This window comes from Brassica rapa, chromosome A02 (genome assembly GCF_000309985.2).
Source record: "Brassica rapa cultivar Chiifu-401-42 chromosome A02, CAAS_Brap_v3.01, whole genome shotgun sequence".
Lineage (NCBI taxonomy): Eukaryota > Viridiplantae > Streptophyta > Magnoliopsida > Brassicales > Brassicaceae > Brassica > Brassica rapa.
The window spans coordinates 9,111,392-9,133,555 of NC_024796.2; the positions used below are offsets into that span (position 1 = coordinate 9,111,392).

The 22,164-nt window shown below is 31.2% G+C and overlaps 2 protein-coding genes across 3 annotated transcripts; one reads left to right on the plus strand and one right to left on the minus strand.

The window, feature by feature from the left end:
- Nucleotides 1–146: 146 nt before the first annotated feature.
- Nucleotides 147–2,575, minus strand: LOC103852318 (glutamine synthetase cytosolic isozyme 1-2). The gene is made up of 10 exons (XM_009129226.3): nt 2,314–2,575; nt 2,087–2,126; nt 1,832–1,935; nt 1,688–1,736; nt 1,499–1,605; nt 1,202–1,418; nt 1,045–1,119; nt 872–963; nt 626–785; nt 147–541 (listed from the first exon to the last, which is right to left on the minus strand). The coding sequence occupies exons 1-10, from the start codon at nt 2,385–2,387 to the stop codon at nt 389–391; spliced, it is 1,071 nt and encodes a 356-aa protein (XP_009127474.2). The 5' UTR covers nt 2,388–2,575; the 3' UTR covers nt 147–388.
- Nucleotides 2,576–18,975: 16,400 nt separating this feature from the next.
- On the plus strand, nt 18,976–21,711 carry LOC103852319 (glucan endo-1,3-beta-glucosidase 2). 2 transcript variants are annotated; one of them, XM_009129228.3, is made up of 4 exons: nt 18,976–19,295; nt 19,847–21,100; nt 21,194–21,221; nt 21,430–21,711. In XM_009129228.3, the coding sequence occupies exons 1-4, from the start codon at nt 19,211–19,213 to the stop codon at nt 21,578–21,580; spliced, it is 1,518 nt and encodes a 505-aa protein (XP_009127476.1). In that variant the 5' UTR covers nt 18,976–19,210; the 3' UTR covers nt 21,581–21,711. The 2 variants fall into 2 exon arrangements, with proteins under 2 accessions (XP_009127476.1, XP_033141328.1); XM_033285437.1 differs by having other exon boundaries at nt 18,983–19,303.
- Nucleotides 21,712–22,164: the final 453 nt, after the last annotated feature.

A 22,164-nucleotide genomic window follows, 5' to 3' on the forward strand; every position in this document is an offset into this window, starting at 1 on the left:
GAATATGATCTATGATTGTATTTTATACGGTGCCTAGAATACATTTATGTGTGTACCAATATATTTATAGATGGACCCGTCTAGCTTACAGGTTCTCGGCCTACCAAAGAGTTTTGTTATTTGTGAACATGTTGAGCAGTCTCAGATAGAAACATGAAAAGGCCTTTTCAGATCGTCTTATTAATTCAAATACAAAGGGTTCAAATAAAAGGTCAAAGAAACAGAGCAAATCAGGGTTTTTGCTCCAATCACAAACCCCAAAACACAAAGAGATTAAAAGAAAGGCCTCAAACCACAAACTCCGGCAGTATCAACCCGGTAATTGCTTAATAAACTGTAGAAACACAAACTTGAAACCAGATTCAAGTTATATTATTGTCATATTTCTTCAAGGATTCCAAAGAAGTGTAGTCTCTGCAATCATGGAAGTTACAGTGTAAGGGTCCATGTTGGAAGCTGGCCTCCTATCCTCAAAGTATCCTTTCCCTTCCTTCTCCGTGTCACGTCCTACACGGATTGATGCTCCACGGTTTGCAACACCCTTTTAACAAAGATTCAAAAAAAATTAACACAAAGTTCAGTACACAAAAATGTTATCAACTCTTTAAAAAATTTAAATGTTTACCCATTTGAAAGTGTTGATATCAGCAGTTTCATGGTGTCCAGTGAGACGACGCTCGTTGCCTTCACCGTAAGCAGAAATGTGCTCCTTGTGTCTCAGTCCGAGCTTATCAATTGCCTTCTTGATTATCTCGTATCCTCCTTCCTCCCTCATCGATTTAGTACTGAAAAAATTATTTACCATATTTCAGATTTTTTTTTTCCAAAAGAACAAATTATATAACAAGCTTAAGTTACATGATCCTTTTACCTGTAATTGGTGTGAGCACCAGCTCCGTTCCAGTCACCCGGAATTGGTTTCGGGTCAAAAGATACAACCACACCAGCAATCTCTGTGATCCTCTGTTTTTTAAAACCACCAAAAAATTGTACTCAATTTTATATTCCATTAAGAGAGCAACAACAATTGAGAGTGGGTGATACCTCCAAAATAAAACGAGCAATCCACACTTCATCAGCAGCTGAGATACCAACCGATGGTCCGACCTGGAACTCCCACTGTCTCAACAAAAAAAAAATTATTTGGTCATTACTACATTATGCAAAAAAGATTTAATTCTGTTGGATCTTGAAGTTATACCTGACCAGGCATGACTTCTCCATTGATTCCACTGATGTTAATTCCAGCATACAAACAAGCCTTGTAGTGAGCATCAACAATGTCTCTTCCAAAAGATTTGTCAGCTCCAACACTGCAGTAGTATGGTCCCTGAGGGCCGGGGAATCCACCAATGGGCCATCCGACAGGCCAATTCACATCTTTCTGCAACAGAGTGTATTCTTGTTCGATTCCGTACCTAGTATGCAGAGCTAAATCAGACCGCAAGAAACCAAAAAAATATATAACGAAAACGGGAACAGGGGAATTTGGGTTAACCATGGCACTTCAGCAACAACATCAGGGTTGCTAAAGATCTGAGCTGCAGCATGTCTCTTGTTCGTAGGGATTGGTTCACCCGCAGGGGTGTAAGTATCACACATGACCTAACAAAACCGATTAAAAAAAACGTTATCATTAACTGCCAAAACAGAACATGCGCAAGAAAACCGAAGTTTAACAACTCACAAGAATGTTGTTGCCTCTACGGAACGGATCTTTGAAAATCGCTTGAGGGCTAAGGAACACAAATAAAAAGGAAGGTTATTAAGCAAAAAATAAAATTAAAAGATGAGTTTGAAATAGTGATAAAAATTTGAGAAGAGGCCTTACTATAAGATCACTTCACTGTCTTCACCAGGAGCTTGGCCAGTGCTTGAACCATCATAATTCCATTTTGGGAGCTTTGATGGATCGGTCACAGGTCCAGGGAGAGTCTGCAGGTAAATAAAACAGAGAATCAGTAACTCAGTATAATCAAACTCCTAATCTTTCTAATACCAAAAAAGTTCAGAATCTTTCTCCGTGTGGGTCAATTTTCCGACAATTTTTTTTTATTTTTCGTCGAGTTAAGTGAAAAACATATACCCTGGCTTTGCTTCTCATATCCATTCCTGAACCACCAACCCTGTTTTTTTTTCAAAAAAAAAAAAACAAAATAAGAAAAGACAAAACACATAACCCTTTTTTTGTGTGGTAGAAGATGTAAATATGTAATTACAAAACAATATCTTCTATCTATCTGGATAAGGAAAGAACAAGAACATAAACAAGAATGTGTAAGAAAGAGGCAAGAACGAAGGAGGAAGACGAACCATATGTATTCAGCGATGATTTTCTCAGTGTTGTCTGAGAGGTCAAGGTTAACGAGATCGGTCAGAAGACTCATGGTTACAGAGAAAATGACAAGAAGGTTGCAATGAAATATACTCAAATCTCGGATAATGTGGTTTTTGGTTTATGAGATGATGTTTTGGAGTTCGTGGTTGTGGGAGTACTTATAGAGAGCAACGAGGGTACATACTACAGAGATAGGGAGAGAGAGCAGAGCCTCTGTTTTCCAAATATTATTTTTAAATTAAAACCATAAAATATATTAACGCGATTTCTTTTTATCTAACCAATGTATTAAATTGAAGTTATATAGTTTAATGGTGATTTTTGTTTTCGTGTCGTCCTTAAATTTGATTGTTGACTTTTTACAAGAATCAAAATAATTCATTATTGACTTATTCTCTGATTACTGTATATTGTACATTTGATATTCAAGTAGGTGGATAATTTATGAGAAGTTATGTATGCGTTGATTTTCTTGTAAGAGTAGCTGAGTAGGTATTCTAGGGTAATAATAACTTTAGCATGATAAAGTAACCGTTCATACTTTTGTCTTACAAGGAAGTTGGCCAAATAGGCGAGGAAAAATAAAAAACCGTTTTTTCACCGATTTTGGACCAAAAATGTTTTGTAAGTATCGTTTGTGGAAAAAAACAGACTTAAAAAGTCCGAATGATAAATATAAAATATCAAATGGATGAAAATCAAAATATAATAGACGTATAATTTACTAATTAGCTTATTACAGACGTAAGAATATAAGAGCAGAAGACGCTGAAAATAAAAATATCAAATGGATGAAACACGATAAATATGATTAGCATATAATAGACGTAATATCATCGTTCAAAAAATTAAAAGGTAGATCATATATTTACAAAGAAAAATACGCAAAATAAATTGGAAAAAAAACTAATGTACTCCAAAACACCAAAAATGAAAGTAACCAAAAAATACTGTTTTATTTCTATTTATAAGACTCTTCAAACTCATAATTTGCTGAATGGAAAATGCATTGGCGAAATGAACCATATATTCTTAGTAAAGCTGTGGTAAACAGTTTGAAAGTTTGTGATCCAACCTGAAACACCAACAATAAAAGCTTTGAAAACACCAACAATAAAGCTTTGACGTTATCATTTTCATCATCTCTTACATTATACTTTAATTTTTTGTTAAATATTATATTATTTAAAATGACTCATCAGAAATCTAGTTATGCGAAAGGAACCATATATTCTTAGTAAAGCTATGGTAAACAGTTTGAAATTTTGTGATCCAATGGTCCAACCTGAAACATGAAATTAACCAAAGCTTTCAACCAAATTATTTTTTCAGTTGAACAATTGTTAAAACGAAAATTGACAGAAATGAAAGAAAACCGTCGTTTGATGATTCGATTACAACTAGCTAATTACAACAACACCGCCATTTTAATCCATTCGTGCAAGATTATTAACAACGAAAGAGTAGTATAAAAGTAAACACGTGTGCATATTGTCCCAATCAAAAGGAGAAGAACCGGTTTAAACCGGCAGCCGGTTAATTGCAAGTAGGAAGGCTATTGTACGGCTAGAGGACGCGTCCGGTCCACTCTCAGTCCACAAACCAAAGTAACTGCTTCCTCAAAGTTGTTGCTAACTCGTGCCAGTCTTAAGGTGCGAGCCGCACTCTGTTATTATAAAATAATCAATCAAATATCAGAAAAGAAACAAAAAGATTCGATCTTTGATAAGCACACTCCGTTCTTTGTTGAATATATATATTATTATTTATGTTAAAAATATTATATAATATATACATATATTGTTTAGTTTGTTATTATTATTATTTTTTGTTATTTTTACATGTAGATTATATGATATTAAGAATTATCGAGGAAACCAATAATCCGTCATGTGGCACAGAGTTCAAATGCAGGGGTTCTGGGCAAAGTTATATAAAATATTAGTTTATGGTCTCAATTTTTTTTAAATAAATTACATAGATATAGATTTTCAATTTTTTTTAAAAAATAATTATTATATTTTTTAGTAAATCACCTACAAACCAATCCTGTTCAAATGGTAAAAAAAAAATGTTTTTGGAGGTTTATGTTAGAGATCAACCTTGACCATTTATTAATAATTTAAATTGTAGAGCTTTTCCAATAAAGATTTACGTTCATATACGAAATCTAACATAAACACAATATAGTATTGATATTTAATTGAAAAAATCTTAAAATTATTATATTTTTTCATTTTTAATTTTGGATGAATTTCAGTGTTAAATTTTTTTTAGCTATTGTAAACAGCTTCGAATGATAGAATATTTTAGTCTTTTACATGCCTTCAAAATTAGTAAAAAAAAACTCTGATACTACATTATATATATGTAATCAGCCTCAAGTAATATCATTAATACTAATTTTAAAACAATTTTGTAATAGAAAACCATATATATATATATATATTAAAAAGATATCAAATTGCAAAAAAGATATCCATCTCTTTTTCTTAAATATAATCTGAGAAGTAAATTTTCTAAATTTAATTGTGTATCATCATCAATTTGAATAGCGCAGAATATCTCCTACTATAATCCCGTAAATAATAAGAAAAATATATGTTCAACTCTAAACAGTAACCAATGAGAAAACCAAGTAATAGCTAAATTTCTCCGACTTTAATGTTTTACTAAAATGACTTCGCAACAAGGCTGGCCCGGAGTACAACCATCAAAACCACCGACTAGGACATCCATGAAACCTTAAATTTTGTTTATAACCTTTTCCATATAAATTTATTATTATTATTTATATTTAAAATAATTTATATTTTTATAGTAATATTTTTATATTTTCGCATTTTCATCAAAAAATACTGATTAAATATATTCTTAAGTATTTATTATTTTCAAGTACTTAATCTCTAGTTACCAAATAAATTTTTAAAAAATATATCTTAAAAATAAAGTTTAAAATGAGAAAGGCTAGGCAGATATGTTACTATAATGTTTTATGTTCTTAAGAATTTTTTCTAAAAAGAACCAGATTAATAGTTGTACCACCACAACAACCACAATGGCCATTTTAAGCACTCCATTTCAAGGCCCGTGATAGCCATAATTCTTTGACCCATAACCACAAGAAAAGTTAGTGGAAACAAAATAATAATAAAACTTACGTAGCATGTTTATTGTCTGCCTGTTTCTTAGGATAAAAATGCAAAACTAAAGTAAAATAAAAAAAATTCTTTACATTATATCAATAAATTTTTGTTTTGTTGTTTTATATTCTAAACTTTTCCATGGAAAGTTTAACAAGAATTCTTTTAGTGTATTCAATATGCATGTGACTTAAGTTTCAAAAAAAGAATGCATGTGACTTAATTCTACTAATTACTTCTTTTTTCTGAGAAGAATTGGAAAGTAAAGTATATGCTTTGATTTTTGACCGTACGTCTAATTTTTCACACCTTACCAACCAAATAGAATATTCTTCTTTCACATCTTTTGTGTTTAAAAGTTGAATAGAATACCTTTGCGGTCTTTTTGCAATGTATGTTAATTTTCACCAACAGCTAGAGTCGATTTTACGTTCTCACAAAAAAAAGTTGATAGGTTGTTTAATATCGAACCAACGTGAATCAAAAGTCAACGATATGATTAGTTCTCACTAACAAAATTTGGTCTATTAAAATTCCAACTTGATAAAGGGATGAATCTTAGAGTCGCTGATTAATACGGTTCGTAGATTAAAAATCTTTAAGCTACTTCGGGTTATTGGCTTCCTTATGTTATTTCCTTTACGTTTAACTACCACATTACAAACAAATGAAAAAGATTGATTGAAACCGTGTATCACTTTACTCCATTTCCTATGTATCTCTAATGGCATCTCCAACTCCACTATATTTCTCACTATAAAATAGAATTTAAATAAAAGATTCAATTATATTCTATTCTTCACTTTATCATAAAATAAAAAACAGGTTTACTCTATAAATAGAATAAATTTTTATTTTTTATTCATTATTTTATTTTTCATTCTAAAATAGAGTACCATTAAAGTATAACTCAATTCTATTATAAAATACTACTATATTTTAGAATAAAAAAATAAACCATTGAAAATAGTCTAATGTAAAACTTCTTTTTTCCTTCAAAATTGAGTAGAAAGGAATATAGAGTAAAAATGTTTCAATCCTACTTCATTTCTCATTCCATAATGGAATAACAAACTGTAGTCTGTAACGTCCCGACCGCCCACAGCTAATGGGCCACTAGTGCTGGCTTTGCGGATCAACCCGCCCCGCCCCGCCCCGCTGCGGATTGAATCAATTTTTGATTCAAAAAATCAACCCGCGTAACCCGCAAACAAAAAATTTTCTATCCGCACCCGCCCCGCAAAAATCTGCGGGTAACCCGTCAAACCCGCAGGTAATATTAATTATATTAAAAATAATTATTATATAGTTCAAAGTTATTATTTTTTAAAAAATTATATTAAAATTATATATTTATAACTAAAATTATATAAATATATACGAGATTTTATATATTTTTATAAAAAACGTTTTTTTTTTAAAAAATCTTTTTTTTTAAATTGCGGGTTAGCGAGTACCCGCGACTCAAATTCGACTGACCCGCACCCGCTCTGCTTAAAATAATCTTGACCTGCATCCGCACCCGCCATTGCAAATTTTCAAATTGTTCGACCAGCACCCGCGGATCAAACGGGGCGGGGCCCGCGGGAATTGATTAAAATTCCCAGCTCTATGGGCCACCCACACACGCTCACTCGGCCCATGGACCTCATCCCGTTGGACGGACAGTGCGTTAATTTTTTCGAAAGCTCGAAATCATTATTTACTTACCCTGCAATCATCACATGGTCTTTTCTCGTGCTTCGACCTCACTCGGGAATCAATTTCCCATAGGCCACTCATCCTTTCACAACTTCAGCTTAATCACGCTTAATCCTGAAATTCTAAACGGTTATATAACGAAAAAAGTAAATGCACTTTGATGACATAGGTAGCCAAATCAATTTTCTTAAACCTCTCCGCATATACCAAAAATCAAAATGTCACATGAACAAACAAAAATAGATTATTCTATTTATAAAGTAAATCCCATTGTAGAATTAAAAATAAAATAGAATTGAAGTACTTTTTACTTTATATTTCTTTTTACTCCATTTCGAAAAAAATAAATGGTGTTAGATTGGACATGCTCTTAGTCTAGAACCGACTTCTCAGTCGACCAGCATGTTCTGTGTGTTACGATGATAAGATTCCATATCAAATTTTTAAAAGGACTAATAATAATTTATAAGAAAGTTGAGGCCATTCACTGGTCATATTGTTTTGATCTCTAAACATATCAATTTAGCTTAGTTGAAATAATCAAGAGAGAATAGAGAGAAGAAAAATTGAACTGGTATACTGATAATTTTTTTTAAAGAATGAGATCAAGATAAAAAGAAAAAGAAACATTAGAAGAAATTTTGAGAAGAGAAATAATCCTGAAGTTGGAAAGCTATGGGGACCAATAACCAATTAAAAAAAGGATTGAACTTCCTTGTACAATTCAAGGGGTATTATTTATTATTGCATATGCAATTTGCAATGTAGATGTGGACACTTTATGTAGTGTAGATGTAGACGTAAACTGTTCTAATTTTCAACTGCAAATAATGTTTTTAATGCAATGACTGATACGACTTTTTTAGATGATAGTTGAGTTTTTTTATAAGAAAAACTGTATAATATTGATGATACCATAAATTAAAAGAAGGACTTACATTTTTTTCTAACAATAAACTACACTACTTCAAACTAGACACCGACGAAAGTATTCAAACCGGTGGAACGGTATTAACATAAACCATAGATGATAGTTGAGGAGCACTTCGTGTAAATTTATCCATCATTGTATTCTTTGTTTTTGTGATATGTTGGATTGTGACTAGAGAATAAATTATTTCATTGTTAAAAATTATTCAAATGCACGGTAAAAGCTGGTCTTTCTATAGACACCTACGCACTATTTTTATCAGTAGAGAATAGTCTTATGCAAATACCAACTGAAACTGCAGAGTTTTCATTCACTCTATTGCCAAATCCAAGTTTCACATTTTGCATGTAAAAGTAATATACTATATCGGATATTCATGATTTCCATGATATTGCATGTTAGATTTTCTGTGCACTAAAACCATCTTTGACATATAAATATGTTTTTATCTTTCTAAACTCCATCCATATAACATTTATAAATATTTTTTTATTTAGTTTTATTATAAAAAAAAAAAAAAAATTTGACGATGGTCATAAAAATAATTTTATATCATTTATAGTGACTAAAATATTAGATGATCTATAGTCACTAATTTAATAAGTAATGTAGATTTTGATCCGCGTTTTAAAAGCGCGGAACCTTTTTATTTGTCAAAAAATATATTAAGTACACATATAAAATTTACATGTTTTATATATTTTTATCTTTCAATATGCATAATTTATATTTCTATGAACACATAAATAGAAAACTTATATTTATGTAATTGTATTTTAATTGTTTTGATTATTTATATTTATTTATATTGTAATCTCTATCTATCTTTAAACCAGGACTTAAAGTGTTCATTATTTTTAACTAAATTATTTAAATTAGATCAAATCAATATTTTCATATCTATTTTAAACATGCGGTTTCAACGATGAACCCGGTGACTCGTATATAAACATGTTTTGATATAATAAAAAACTAATAACTAAAATTTTGTTAAAATATCGAAAAACCGTTATCAACCCAGGATCTGATATTATGCCACCAAAAAAAAATTGTGATATAAAGAACTAAAATTAGTTGGATGTATTTTCAAAATTAACTTTAAATAATCATTTTAATTATTTATTATCTTATTTTTTTATAATGATTACTGTTTTGTTATAAAAGTTACTTAATTAAAAACTGAATGTGAAAACATAAATCTCACATTTAATTTTATTTTATAAATAAAACGTGTATTTATATTTTATATTGTATTTTCTAGTATACGTTGTGTTTTATTTATATTTATATGTAAACATTTTACTATTATTTTGTTTATGGATCAACTACAATTGATCCAATAAACTGTGAATACAAGAAGTAATTCGGTTTAAAGTATCAGTTGAATTTAAAATTTTAGATGAAACTAGTTTGTTCAGTTTTTACATTGTTTAAAATATAATAATTTAGTATTAATTTGAGATTCATTTTCTTAGAAATCTTAAGTTGACTATATGTCACAGTGTGCAAGTTTCAATTTCATAAAAAAAAATTGTTTTTATAAAAAATCTTTATTTTCCAACGTATATTTATAACTTTCATTATTAAAGTTATAATTATATAGTCCAACAAAACCGAAATATAAATGATATGGGTCACACAAAAAATATGAAATATTTATATGGAATGATTATGGATAAATAGTTAGATAGTATCCATAAATATTTTTAAAATAATTAATATTGTTATTCATAAATAAAAAAATGGCATGGGATTGTAAATTAGAAAAAAAAAACTAAAGGCATAATTCTAAGATGGATTATGCTTTAATAGTATACTAGATTTTGACCCGCGCTTTCAAAGCGCGGATTTATTTTTGTTTTTTTTTCAATTGACAAATATTTAGTAAATGTCACATTTTCATATATTTGTGTTTTATTTTATAAAAGACTTAAAAATTTTATCTTTATTTATCGTATTTTATTTTAAATGACTATTTATGTTAAAAAAATTAAACTTTATTTTTTTAATGAATTAAGTTGGTATAACTCTGATAAATTAATTTTATTATGGGGTTAATATTTTAATTAAAAAATTATATACTTTTAATAAAGATTTATACTTTTCAATAAAAAATTCAATTATTTTTATGAATGCTTAAATTATATTAAGAAAAGAAAAAAATAATAATTAAGAATAGTTGAAAAAAATTATTTGAACTTGGACTCAATGGCCCAAAGGAAAAAAAAAAGTGAGAATTGAATCTGATTTTTTAATAGGCCCAAATGGCCCAAGAGAGATTTGATTTGGGCTGGATCCAAAAATAATGACCCAATATAGATTTGTTATTAATATTACTTAATTGCTCTTAATGAAACATGCAATGTTAGTGAAGGAAACATGCCCCTAAGGTAATTATGACAATAGGATCTTGTTTTAATAGTATATATATAGATAAAACAAAGTACATTTTGAAGTGACCGTATAGTCAGGTTTAGTAAATATTTTGAAATTAAAATATACATGATACATTTAAAGAATATCTTCCACTATTTATCCGACCTGTATATTAAAATCGGATCTTTTCCAAAAAAAAAAAGATTACTTTTCGGATAGTGAATAGATCTAATTACCGGTTCCCAATTAAAAGAAGATCTTTCAACAATTAGTAGCTTAATGTTGATGAATTATTAGTACAATGACGTATTGAAGTCCCTCTGTTGATTATTAATCGCATTGTTGAATTAATACACTATATTCCATACAAATATAAGTATAAAGTAAATAGTGCTCTTATAATTGAAATATAGAATCTGAATCTCAACCAACTTAAATTATAGTTAATGTCAGATTTATATGATTAGCGGTTTCTAGACGTCATCACATGTTATGTACTCTCACGATCCAGCGCTCATGTCCTCATATGTCTATACCTGCAAATTTACAACTGATATATAATGGAGCGCCCACATTATTGTTATAGAAGTATAATCTACAACAATTACTTTTATAAACAGCCGATAATGTATACTTGAGCATCTTTTATTTTCCTAATGATGTATCATATTTATTACGGTTCTAAGTATATTTTATGAACTAGTATTATATTCTGTAGATTGTATGATTAACTATTTATGATTGGTCTCCTCATACATACGCCAGAAGGAGATTAAGGGACAAATGCTAGTCAACTTTGCCTTTTGGAAAAGACTTTAGCCATTGTCACTCTATTTAATCTAAGACGTTAATGCTTTAATTTGGCCTTAAGTACACACTTAAAGCTATAAACTCTAATCATTTTCTTCGTATATAATTATTCAGTTCTTAGGGTTTCCAACTATATATAATTAAAAACTCAAAATTCATTTCTATTGCAAAGATTTGATGTCAAGCTAAATTGTCTCAATTATGCGAAAAGGTAAATTGTTTTCCCTTTTAATTATGTCAAGAACGAAATTATCAACTTTTTGTAGATCAAAATGCTATTATATTACTCCATAATATGTTATATGGAAAGCCACCAAAATAGAATAACTAATAAAAAATAAATTTCTATGAAAAGTACATGCAATTTTAACTAATGAATCGGTAATCTGTTTTGCTTTCAAGATGATACAGACTACAAAAGTTGAGTTTCATAAACAGTTATAGTCTGTCTGTTGATCAATCTTTTTTTTGGGTCAAAGTCTGTTGATCAATCTAAAAAAGATAATTTTTTCGGCAAATATAAGAGTTATTTAAGTTATGAAAATTAGTGGTCGCTCTAGTGAAAAAATATGCGGAGAAGCGTAGCCGGAGAGATGACCCGTGGGGCCGTGACCGTAAACGGTTCATACTCTTTTTGGGAAACTCAAAATATGCTACCGATTTCGAATTAATAGCCCCACCACGTAGAAGTGGCCTCTCATGGTATTAAATTTCTTTAAATCCCAACCATTTTAACACTTGTTAATTTGTTGAGTAAAATTTGCTTGATGGTAGTCGATTGGTCAACCAAGTGATATTTATATCACACATCAAAAATATAAATTAATGTTTTTTTATTCATATTACTATTTATTTGTTTCTAAATAACATCAACTAGTTCGGACATTTGTATGTAATACGTATGGTTAAACACACAGTATTATAACATATAGACACACACACACACACATATATATATCATATATAATTTATTATTATATGTGATTATTTGACAAATTGGTTGTTTGCTTTAACAGAAAATGTACCCGTTGTAATCAAATCAATGGTAATGTGTTTGACAATGAACATGCATCCGACCATATACATATGTTAATAAAATAGGCAATGTGTTATTATAATTTTAATACGATTATACCGAACCATAAGTAAATTTAGGCTACTATCGTTTCAGTGTATGTATATATATCCATGTCAAATTGTCAACAGTTTACAGCATATTTTTACGCAACTCATTACGTGCATATTAGCTAGCTAGAGCACTGTATGCGTGCAGTTTTAACTTATAAACACGAATTTAACCGAAATGACGCTTACATAATTTGAACTTAAGTCAGATATGAACAAGTCAAATTGTGTTGCTTTCGTGTATTACGGGTTGCTGTGTGTATATATGAACAAGTCCAGAATATAGCTAGCCAACAAATGTTGCTTTCATTTTTAATTCAGTTCGGTATAATATAGATTCATAAATTTGTACAGCCTCTTTGTCAAAAAAAATTGTGTTCAGCCTATACATTTATAAAATGCATTAAAAAACCTAACCTTAGAAACGAATGACATGAACATGATCCTATCCCATTTTACAACATTTGGGCATTCATCAATTTCAGCAATTTTAATTGGAATTACATCTTATAAATGCTATCTATACACTTATCAAACTGCATAAACAAACGATGACATCACACATATATAACCAAATAAACAACTATCGTAGACAAAGTATACATAATTACTGCCACCAAAAGGGATATGATAGAAGGTAATATTTGGCAACTAACAAAACAAAACACCATTATTTTAGCAAAAGAAAAAAAACCACTTTTTAGTTTCACGCTCAGAGCACGACTGGACAACAAAAGTTTCATCATACATGATGATATCAAGAGTAGAGAAACAATATGCATCCAGGATAAAAAATAATTATTTTAAATGAAAATATTATAAATTCTTACGCCATTGCTTTTGTATCGAAGGAAAACCAGTCGTTTGTTTGGGTCGAATCTAATGCGAATCACTTTTAGAACTCTTCTTCCCATCTTTTATGTATTAGTGGCGCAGTCTTTATTATAAAGGTTCTATATTGGGAAAACATCCATTGAAGAAGCATTTCTTTTTTTTAATACCATGTAGGTTTATAGTAGAAACTTTTAGAAAGACAGTGTTAAGTATGCTCCCAAAAAACTACTTGTTCTTATACTTCTTATTTCTTTTCATTTTCTAGAGTTCTTATATTAGTAGTTTATGAAAAAATGTACAACTCAATATATATAATTAAGAAATTGTTTAGAATTTTACCACAAATGATAGAATTTAATCATCCATAAAATGTATCGCTATGGTAGAGGGCTTGACATCTTTTTCTTAGATATTAACTAGACTTTGTCACTGCTTTTATGGGTTCTACGACTACGACCCGATCGATCAAGAACCACTCAGAATCTACTTTTACATCCGTTAATCTCAAAAGACTAAAAATCCACTTTTAATCCGAATATGTGTGTGTTATGTATGCTCGTCGAGTGGGCACTGACTCAGTTTAGGTAATGTGGTGGACACAGAGAAAAGATGAAACAAAGAAATTTGCCTATTACTGGTAGTCTAGGCTCATTGGGCGGTTGATGTTATTCAGCTTTGCTTTTTTTCCCTTGGATGTTACATCTTATCTTAAAGGTATATTCCCATTATTTTACAATTGGAATATTTGTTTTTTCTTCAAGAATTCGCGAGTGTATTTGGTAAAAAATGAATCAACGAAATTCAGTAATTTAAATCAACGATTTTTTTTTTATCTAGTGCTGAGAGATTGTCCATAATTTATCAGCTTTTGTTTACTCTTGATATTTTTTTTGTAAGATTTTTTATTTTTTTACTTTTGTTTGCATTAATATATTTTTTGTGTGTGTGTTTTTGGGTTTTTTTATAGCACACTTATATGTTTTCAAAATTGGCTTGGACTGAGGCCCATCCTAACAAACGTAAACTTAAAAAAACCCCTAAAATAGACTCAACTCCGAATACTCGGAATGTTTAGAACCAAAACAGGTGGTGGAGAAGACCCTGTAACAAAGCCGAGAAGTCCTTGACCACTGAGGATGGTTCCAAACTGTCTCTTACAAAATGGAATGTGGAATGTAAAGATCCAGGGCTTTAATACCATGTGAGTTGAAGCAAAGCTTCAGTGAAGATGATAAACTTTATGTATGAAGTTTAAGTGCATTTATGAGGCACGTATGAAGTTTGATTGGGAAGCTACTCAATCCTAACTGTCAAAACATGCCGATAATGCTGAGCCAAACATATGGAAGGTTTATGAAAGGGTTAGAGGTACTGAGTTAACAAACATTCGAGCTGTGATGAAGCATCAGTTTGGACTTGTAATTACTAGTATGGTAGTGGATACATGGATTTGATGCTTTGTGAAGGAAGTTGAATGTGATCCAGAAAATTAAGTTCTACAAGAATATGTATCAGTGTTGGCAATTTTAGACCCGGAACAGCTTGTGAGAGACGCAAAGAAAATCAATCTTCCTAATGGGTAAGCTGAAGTCATAGAACCGAAGTATGAAAAGGTACGCAAAAAGTGATCAGAAGCAAGGATCTTGACTTGAATCGCCAAGGAAACAGGCAAGACAATGGTAATACTTTGTTAATTCCTCCAACTACAAGGTTTAAAATGGGATATGTAGAGCATACATCCTCGGCAACAAGTGGTAGGAGCAGAAATTTAAACAAGATGGGAACCTCGTGTTACATAGAAAGAGAATCACTACTGGACAACACGTTTTGCGTCAACTTCACGCCCATAATAGTTGAAATTCAGAAATTACATCTACAAAGTATAAAGCTGCTACAATGTTGAAGTGTCATAAAAATATCAACAGCAATATGCTAGGTCCTCTCCCTTAGTAGCTCACCTTGTGATCGTTTTGTATGATCTTGTTTAGTCTCTGAAAGTTTTTCGTAGAACTTTGTTAAATTTTAACTTTACAAAAGCTGTTTCTTAAAATGGTTTCATTGGCTTTACGGAATTTTTTTCGTAAAGGTATGTTAAATTTAAATTTTTACGAAAAATATTCCATAAAACTTGTCGAAGTTAGTTTTGTGAAAGTTTGTTTCCTAGAATTTTGTATATAGTGTGGTTTTACGCAAGATGTTGTCTAGAACTTATCAAAGTTAGTTTATTTTTTTTTGTCATTGAAATAACTTCAAATGTTTGGTCTCCAACATAATTGTCGGAGTAAAGGAAGTACAAAAGAGAAAGACAGATAAAAGAATACACCAATAGATGCTTGAAAGACAAATACCCTATAAAGGGCGAAATGTGTAGAAACCATGTATTCATACTTCCTTAAGAGAGACTATTGCAGTCTCATCTTGGGTATGTAGATGGAGAATTGGAAGCATCTTCAAGAATGATATCATTGAGCCAACTTGGAAACTAGAAATACAACCAAATATCATCTTCAAGAATGATATTATTTTAATCATGATTTAGTTAATGTAAAACAACCAAATAGTACAAATACATCATTTTGTACAAATAAAAATTAAAAATAGAAAATTCTTACCTTCACGGTCGTGTGAATCAAAGTCTAGCTACTATTAATAATAGACTACTAGACCCTGATCCGCGCGCTAGCGCCGGTATGAATTTTTGGTTTTTGGTTATTTATTTAACTAAATGATATATTTGTAATATTTGATGTATTATATTCACCAAATAAATAATTTTTTGGCATCTTAAACCATCTATTTATGACGAATATTCGATATCATATATAAAAAAAAGAACAAACAGACGTAATTATAGAATTGTAGACGATATATAAAAATAATGGTTATTAATGTAAAATATGAAAAAATATTATATTATGACTTAGGATGGCATAAAAAATTTTAAATTAGTTATACATGTTTAAAGAAAATACAATGATTTTAAAACTTCTACGAAAAATTTAACATATAAAAAATGGCGATGAATTAGTCATCAAATTGTAAATAATTTCATAATTTTTTAATAATAAATTATTTATAGTCTCTGTTTTTCGTCAAGATAATTATTAAATGTCCATAACATTATTATGTTAAAAGGTCATATTATGAAATTCCATGTTGTAACCATTTTTTCCGGGAAGTGTAACAAAAAAATTACATTTAACTCTTCATTTTGTTTAAGTTCTGTGTCGGTAAAAGATTAAAAAAATCTCTCTATCTTTTTCAATGTTCAATTTAAAGCTTATTATGCGAAAATCATACGCAAATATAGGAAATTGATTGGAATCTCTATATCTTTATAGTCTTACAAATTTTAAATTTATTGTTTCCTCTTCTGCAAGCAAATCAATTACCGAAGTAATATATCAATTGGTTGTAATCAAATCTATTCTTATAATTAGTGTAATGATGGTTACAGTTTCTATATTTGATAAATACATTAAAGATACGACATTTTGAGTTTGTATTTATTGATTTGTTTTTTATAAAGCTTAGAAAATCAATATGATGATTGGTTGGTTGATACATCTTATAAGTAAAACAAAAACTATAGGTGATTTGAATATTGTACATCGATTGATGCAAGATGTAAGTTGACTATATAAAACTTGAGCATGATCATTTCAAACTAAAGTATAAGAATGTTATATGCATTTGTTATATTGTAGTTAATATATTTTAAATATTACATACGTCAAGTGATTCACGTTTTCGTAAAAATAAAATTCAAATTCATTATTGGGTCGTACTCGTCCATAATAAGCTATGTTAAATATGATGTATTTTTAGGTTCATTTAATGACATTAAGTTTAAATTTGATTAAGGAAAACTCATTAATTTAACTGAAAAAGACAAACATTAAAATATGTAAGTTAATTTAATGATGTTAAGTTTATATTTGAATAAGAAAAACAAATTAATCTAACTGAAAAAGACAAGCATTAAAATAGGAAATTTAATTTAATTCTCAGTGGCATGAAAGTGTAATTAACTTAAAAAATTTAGGAGTATTTTTTAATGGGTACTTCTCTTTTAATAATATAATAAATGTCATTATGTTCTTATAATGGTTAAGGTAAAAAACAATTAACAATCGAATACTATCTTCGTTTCAATATGTAAGTAGAATTTGTTAAAAGTAATAAAAGTTTTGTTAATATTGAAAAATAGTATTTAATATATAAGTTCAACTAGGCATGGGCGTTCGGGTACCCGTTCGGGTTTGGATCGGGTGTTTTGGATTTTGGTTCTATTTTGTAACACCTCATTGGTCCCATTCTAGTAAATTTACAAGTACGGATCGGATTCAGATATAACACTTCAGTTTCGGATTGGTTCGGATATATTCAAAATAACTATATATCATTCAGATTCGGGTTATATCGGATCGGTTCGGATATATCCAAAGTAAAATCTAAAATTTAAAAGTAAAACATAAGAAATATATCTTTCTTTGTATATAATGGAGTATTTAAGGTATTTATTTAAATTTTCAATACTTGTTGTTAGATATCATATCCAAATAAATATGAAATTGAATATTTGAAATACATATTTATGTTTCAAATATTTATATTATATATTAATTTGTACATTTGGATCGGTTTCTTCGGATATTTTTTGGGTTTTCGGGTTTTTCGGGTTTTCGGATTACCCGTTCGGGTTCGGTTAATAACATTTCGGGTTCGGATATGTTTGTAACACCCTATAAAATCTATTGAGGTATTTTTACATTTCGGATCAGGTACAGATCGGATTTTTCGGTTCGGATTCGGTTCGAATTTCGGGTTTCGGATTTTATGCCCAGCCCTAACTTCAACCAATAATAGCAAAACATGAATTGTTGGATTGATCAGACAATATCTAATAAATGTAAAAATTGCTTTGAGTTATGTAAACACGAAACAATTTTTTTGAGCTAAAAGCATCTATATTGAAAACAGAAGGAGCAATATCTAGCAAATGCACAAAAATGGAAAATAAGAATTAACTTATTAATGGATGATGTCAGGTAATTCATAGAGTAAACTTAAGGTGAGGAGGAAGCAAACAAAAGAGTGGCAACGGCTACTTCGTAGTTACCCACTTATTTTGCTGTCCAATGCAAATTGTTTTCACTCAAAAGTTGTGCTCTTAAAACTTTTAATTAAATAAAAAACAAAATGTAATCTATATATATATATGTGTTTTGTTAACATCATATGCTCAGAATATTCAGATAGCATTGATTGTCGTGTACATTTTCTTATTTACATATAGACATTTAACACAGTACTCAGTACCAAATTGCACTAACATGCTCAATTTTATTTCTTCTTTTCTTTATAAAGAAAAGATGTCATTAATGTCTCACAAATAAAAAAAACTAATAACAATTATTTTATTGACGAGTATTTTAAATAGTTAGAACTTATTTAAAAATATTTCAGAAATCATTTTGGAATTTATACGAAGTTGATTTTATTTTATTTACAGGATGTTATAGTTTTATAATCTCCCTTTTAATAGTATGATTCAAGTTTCTAGGTTTTGTTTCCCACAGTACCACAGTGACAACTGACTGTGTAGTGTCTCTATAGATTTGAGAACACCGTTGGATTTATTTTTGACCGTTTGAAATCTCAAGAAAAGATCTCAGCCGTCCAGTCGACTGCTACTTCATTACTCTTTCTCTTTCGATATCACCAACAAATTTTCTAACTTTTTCTCCATGTCCTTTCTTCCTCACAGCTTTACCCTATTTTCTCTACCCTCACGCAATTTTCACCTTTCCCCTTTTTGTTGGCTTCAACTTATTCTTCATAAAGTCGACATTATTATAACTCACAACCCATAAATATTTGCTTCCTCCTCTGTTTCTTGTCTCTTTGGGTTATCTCAGATTCTCAGAAAAAAAGTCTTTGTCTCTTTCCATGGCTCCTCATCTTCTTCTTCCTCTTCTTCTCCTTTCTCTTTTCGTTCTTGCTTCAGCTTCTCCCTCTGCTCCACCTGATGAAGGTGAATATGTATTTTCTTGATCTTGAATCTCTGTTTTCAATCATTGAGCTCGAGTTTCAGATTCATATTCGAGGCTTAACCAAAATCTCCATTTTATAGCTTTGCATGTGTCAGTTAGTTACATTTCATTAGCAATACACACTGTCAGTGATTAATCAAATAGCTTAAATCTGGCTCTTCTCTCTTATTATAAACTAATTTGCATCAGATTAATAAGGTTTTGTATATGTATTGTTTGGCTTTATCTATCCTGTTTAATTGATTGAGTGGTAGGTTATGATATTAAATGTCTGTATGTGTTTGGCCGGTTGGCTTATTATTTTAATTCCCCCACTAGGAAACAAGAATGGTGTTTGTAATGCCCCACAGATTTATTACAGAACAAATGTATTTGGACATATAATGGATACTCACAGTTCTGTTTAGGAGTTTAAATCTTGTTGCACCTCAAATGTAGTTTAGTGTTTAAGGGTTAAGGGCATTTAAAAACAAAAATGCAAATCTTTATGTATTATCTTGATGGCGTAACGGTTTGTTTACAATTTTTTTAGGTGCGTACATTGGAGTAAACATAGGAACTGATCTTTCCGACATGCCACATCCAACACAAGTTGTTGCTCTCCTAAAAGTACAACAAATCCGACACATCCGCTTATACGACGCTGATCCAGGGATGCTAATTGCTCTAGCAAACTCAGGGATCAAAGTCATAATCACAATCCCTAACGACCAGCTTCTCGGCATCGGTCAGTCCAACTCAACCGCAGCCAATTGGGTTAAACGCAACGTCATCGCACATTACCCTGCGACCACTATCACCGCAATTTCCGTTGGCTCTGAGGTACTAACCAGCCTCTCAAACGCCGCACCTGTTCTAGTCAGCGCCATCAAAAACGTTCACTCCGCTTTGCTCTCCGCGAATCTCGACCGTTTGATCAAAGTCTCTACTCCGTTATCCACTTCCTTGATCCTTGACCCTTTCCCTCCCTCGCAAGCCTTCTTTAACCGGTCTTTGAATCCGGTTATAGTCCCACTCCTCAGCTTCCTCCAGTCCACGAACTCGTACCTAATGATCAACGTGTATCCATACTACGACTACATGCAATCAAACGGCGTGATTCCTCTAGACTACGCCCTCTTCAAACCGATCCCTCCGAACAAAGAAGCCGTTGACGCCAACACGCTTGTCCACTACTCAAACGCCTTCGACGCGATGGTCGACGCTACTTACTTCGCTATGGCTTTCCTCAACTTCACGAACATCCCGGTCCTCGTAACCGAGTCAGGCTGGCCTTCCAAAGGCGAGACCAACGAGCCCGACGCCACGCTGGACAATGCCAACACTTACAACAGTAATCTCATACGACACGTTCTCAACAAGACCGGGACGCCTAAGCGTCCCGGAATCGCCGTGAGCACGTACATCTACGAGCTTTACAACGAAGACACGAAGGCGGGGTCCTTGTCGGAGAAGAGCTGGGGTTTGTTTAACGCGAATGGGGATCCTGTTTACATACTGAGGCTGACTAACTCAGGCTCGATTCTAGCGAATGACACGACCAACCAGACTTACTGTACTGCGAGAGAGGGCGCTGATCCTAAGATGCTTCAGGCTGCTCTTGACTGGGCTTGTGGGCCTGGGAAGATTGATTGTTCGCCTATCAAGCAAGGAGAGGCTTGTTATGAACCTGATAATGTGATTGCGCATGCTAACTATGCGTTTGATACTTATTATCATCAGACTGGGAATAATCCGGAAGCTTGCAACTTCAATGGTGTTGCTAGTGTCACCACTACAGATCCGAGTGAGACACAAGAAAGATTTTTTTTATTATTATTAAATAGTTACAGTGTGTAATACTGATATCCTTTTTACATGCTTTGTGGTTGCTATGCAGGTCATGGTTTATGTGTGTTTTCAGGAAGGTACATCATCTCGTACTTCTTTAAGCTATTTTTGGTTTAGGTGTTTAATCTTGGTTTATGCTTGGGTGTATTCTGGTTTTGAGTCAACCAATGGGTTTGGTACAGCTTAGTTCGGTCTAGGTGTAGTCTCAGAATATGGTTATACCATGGTTATGTCTTTTGTACTAGTAACATGTATTAATATTTGTTTGTTTTTTTTGGGTTGCAGCCGCGGTAGTGGCAAGAACGGGACCTCTGTGAACATAACGGCGCCATCGGCGAATTCGACGAGCTCTGGAGTAGGGAGTGATGATTTGTATTACAGTCGGGGAATGTGGAGCATTTTGACAGTGATTTTGAACCTTGTTGCTTTCTTGTGAGAGAATCTTTCGGACATAAGAGTTTTTTTAACTTTCGTTAGGTTGGGAATTGGAGTTAAGATTTGTGTTGGATTCGATTTTGTACACAACAAAAACCAAGAAAACATTTAAAATGGTCCTTCCTTTCTATTCTCACTCTTCAATTTTGATCTCACTCAAAAAGTGGGAACTTTATATAGACTGAAGAAGGGTAGCAAAATGCTACAAAATCATAACACCATGTACGTGAAATGCTAGGTCTTTCCTGATAAATGAGTCCCCACTTTTATATCTCAAAGAGATGTGAAATGGATGAAGATTCCACACACATATGCCCTGTTTGTTTCACCATTTGTCATCTCCATCTAAATGATTCATTTGTATCATCTATTCAGATTTTTGTGATTGTTTGTTTGTCCATCCACATGTTTCATCTAGATGAATCATCTAAATGGATCTTATGTTTATTTCTTTATTTTCATTTCCATTCAAATGAGTTTATATACAAATCACCAAAATATCCTTGTGTTGGTTTAATCATATGTTTGATATTAATTTTAACTATATTACATTTAATAATTTAGTTTAATATACTTACATTAAAA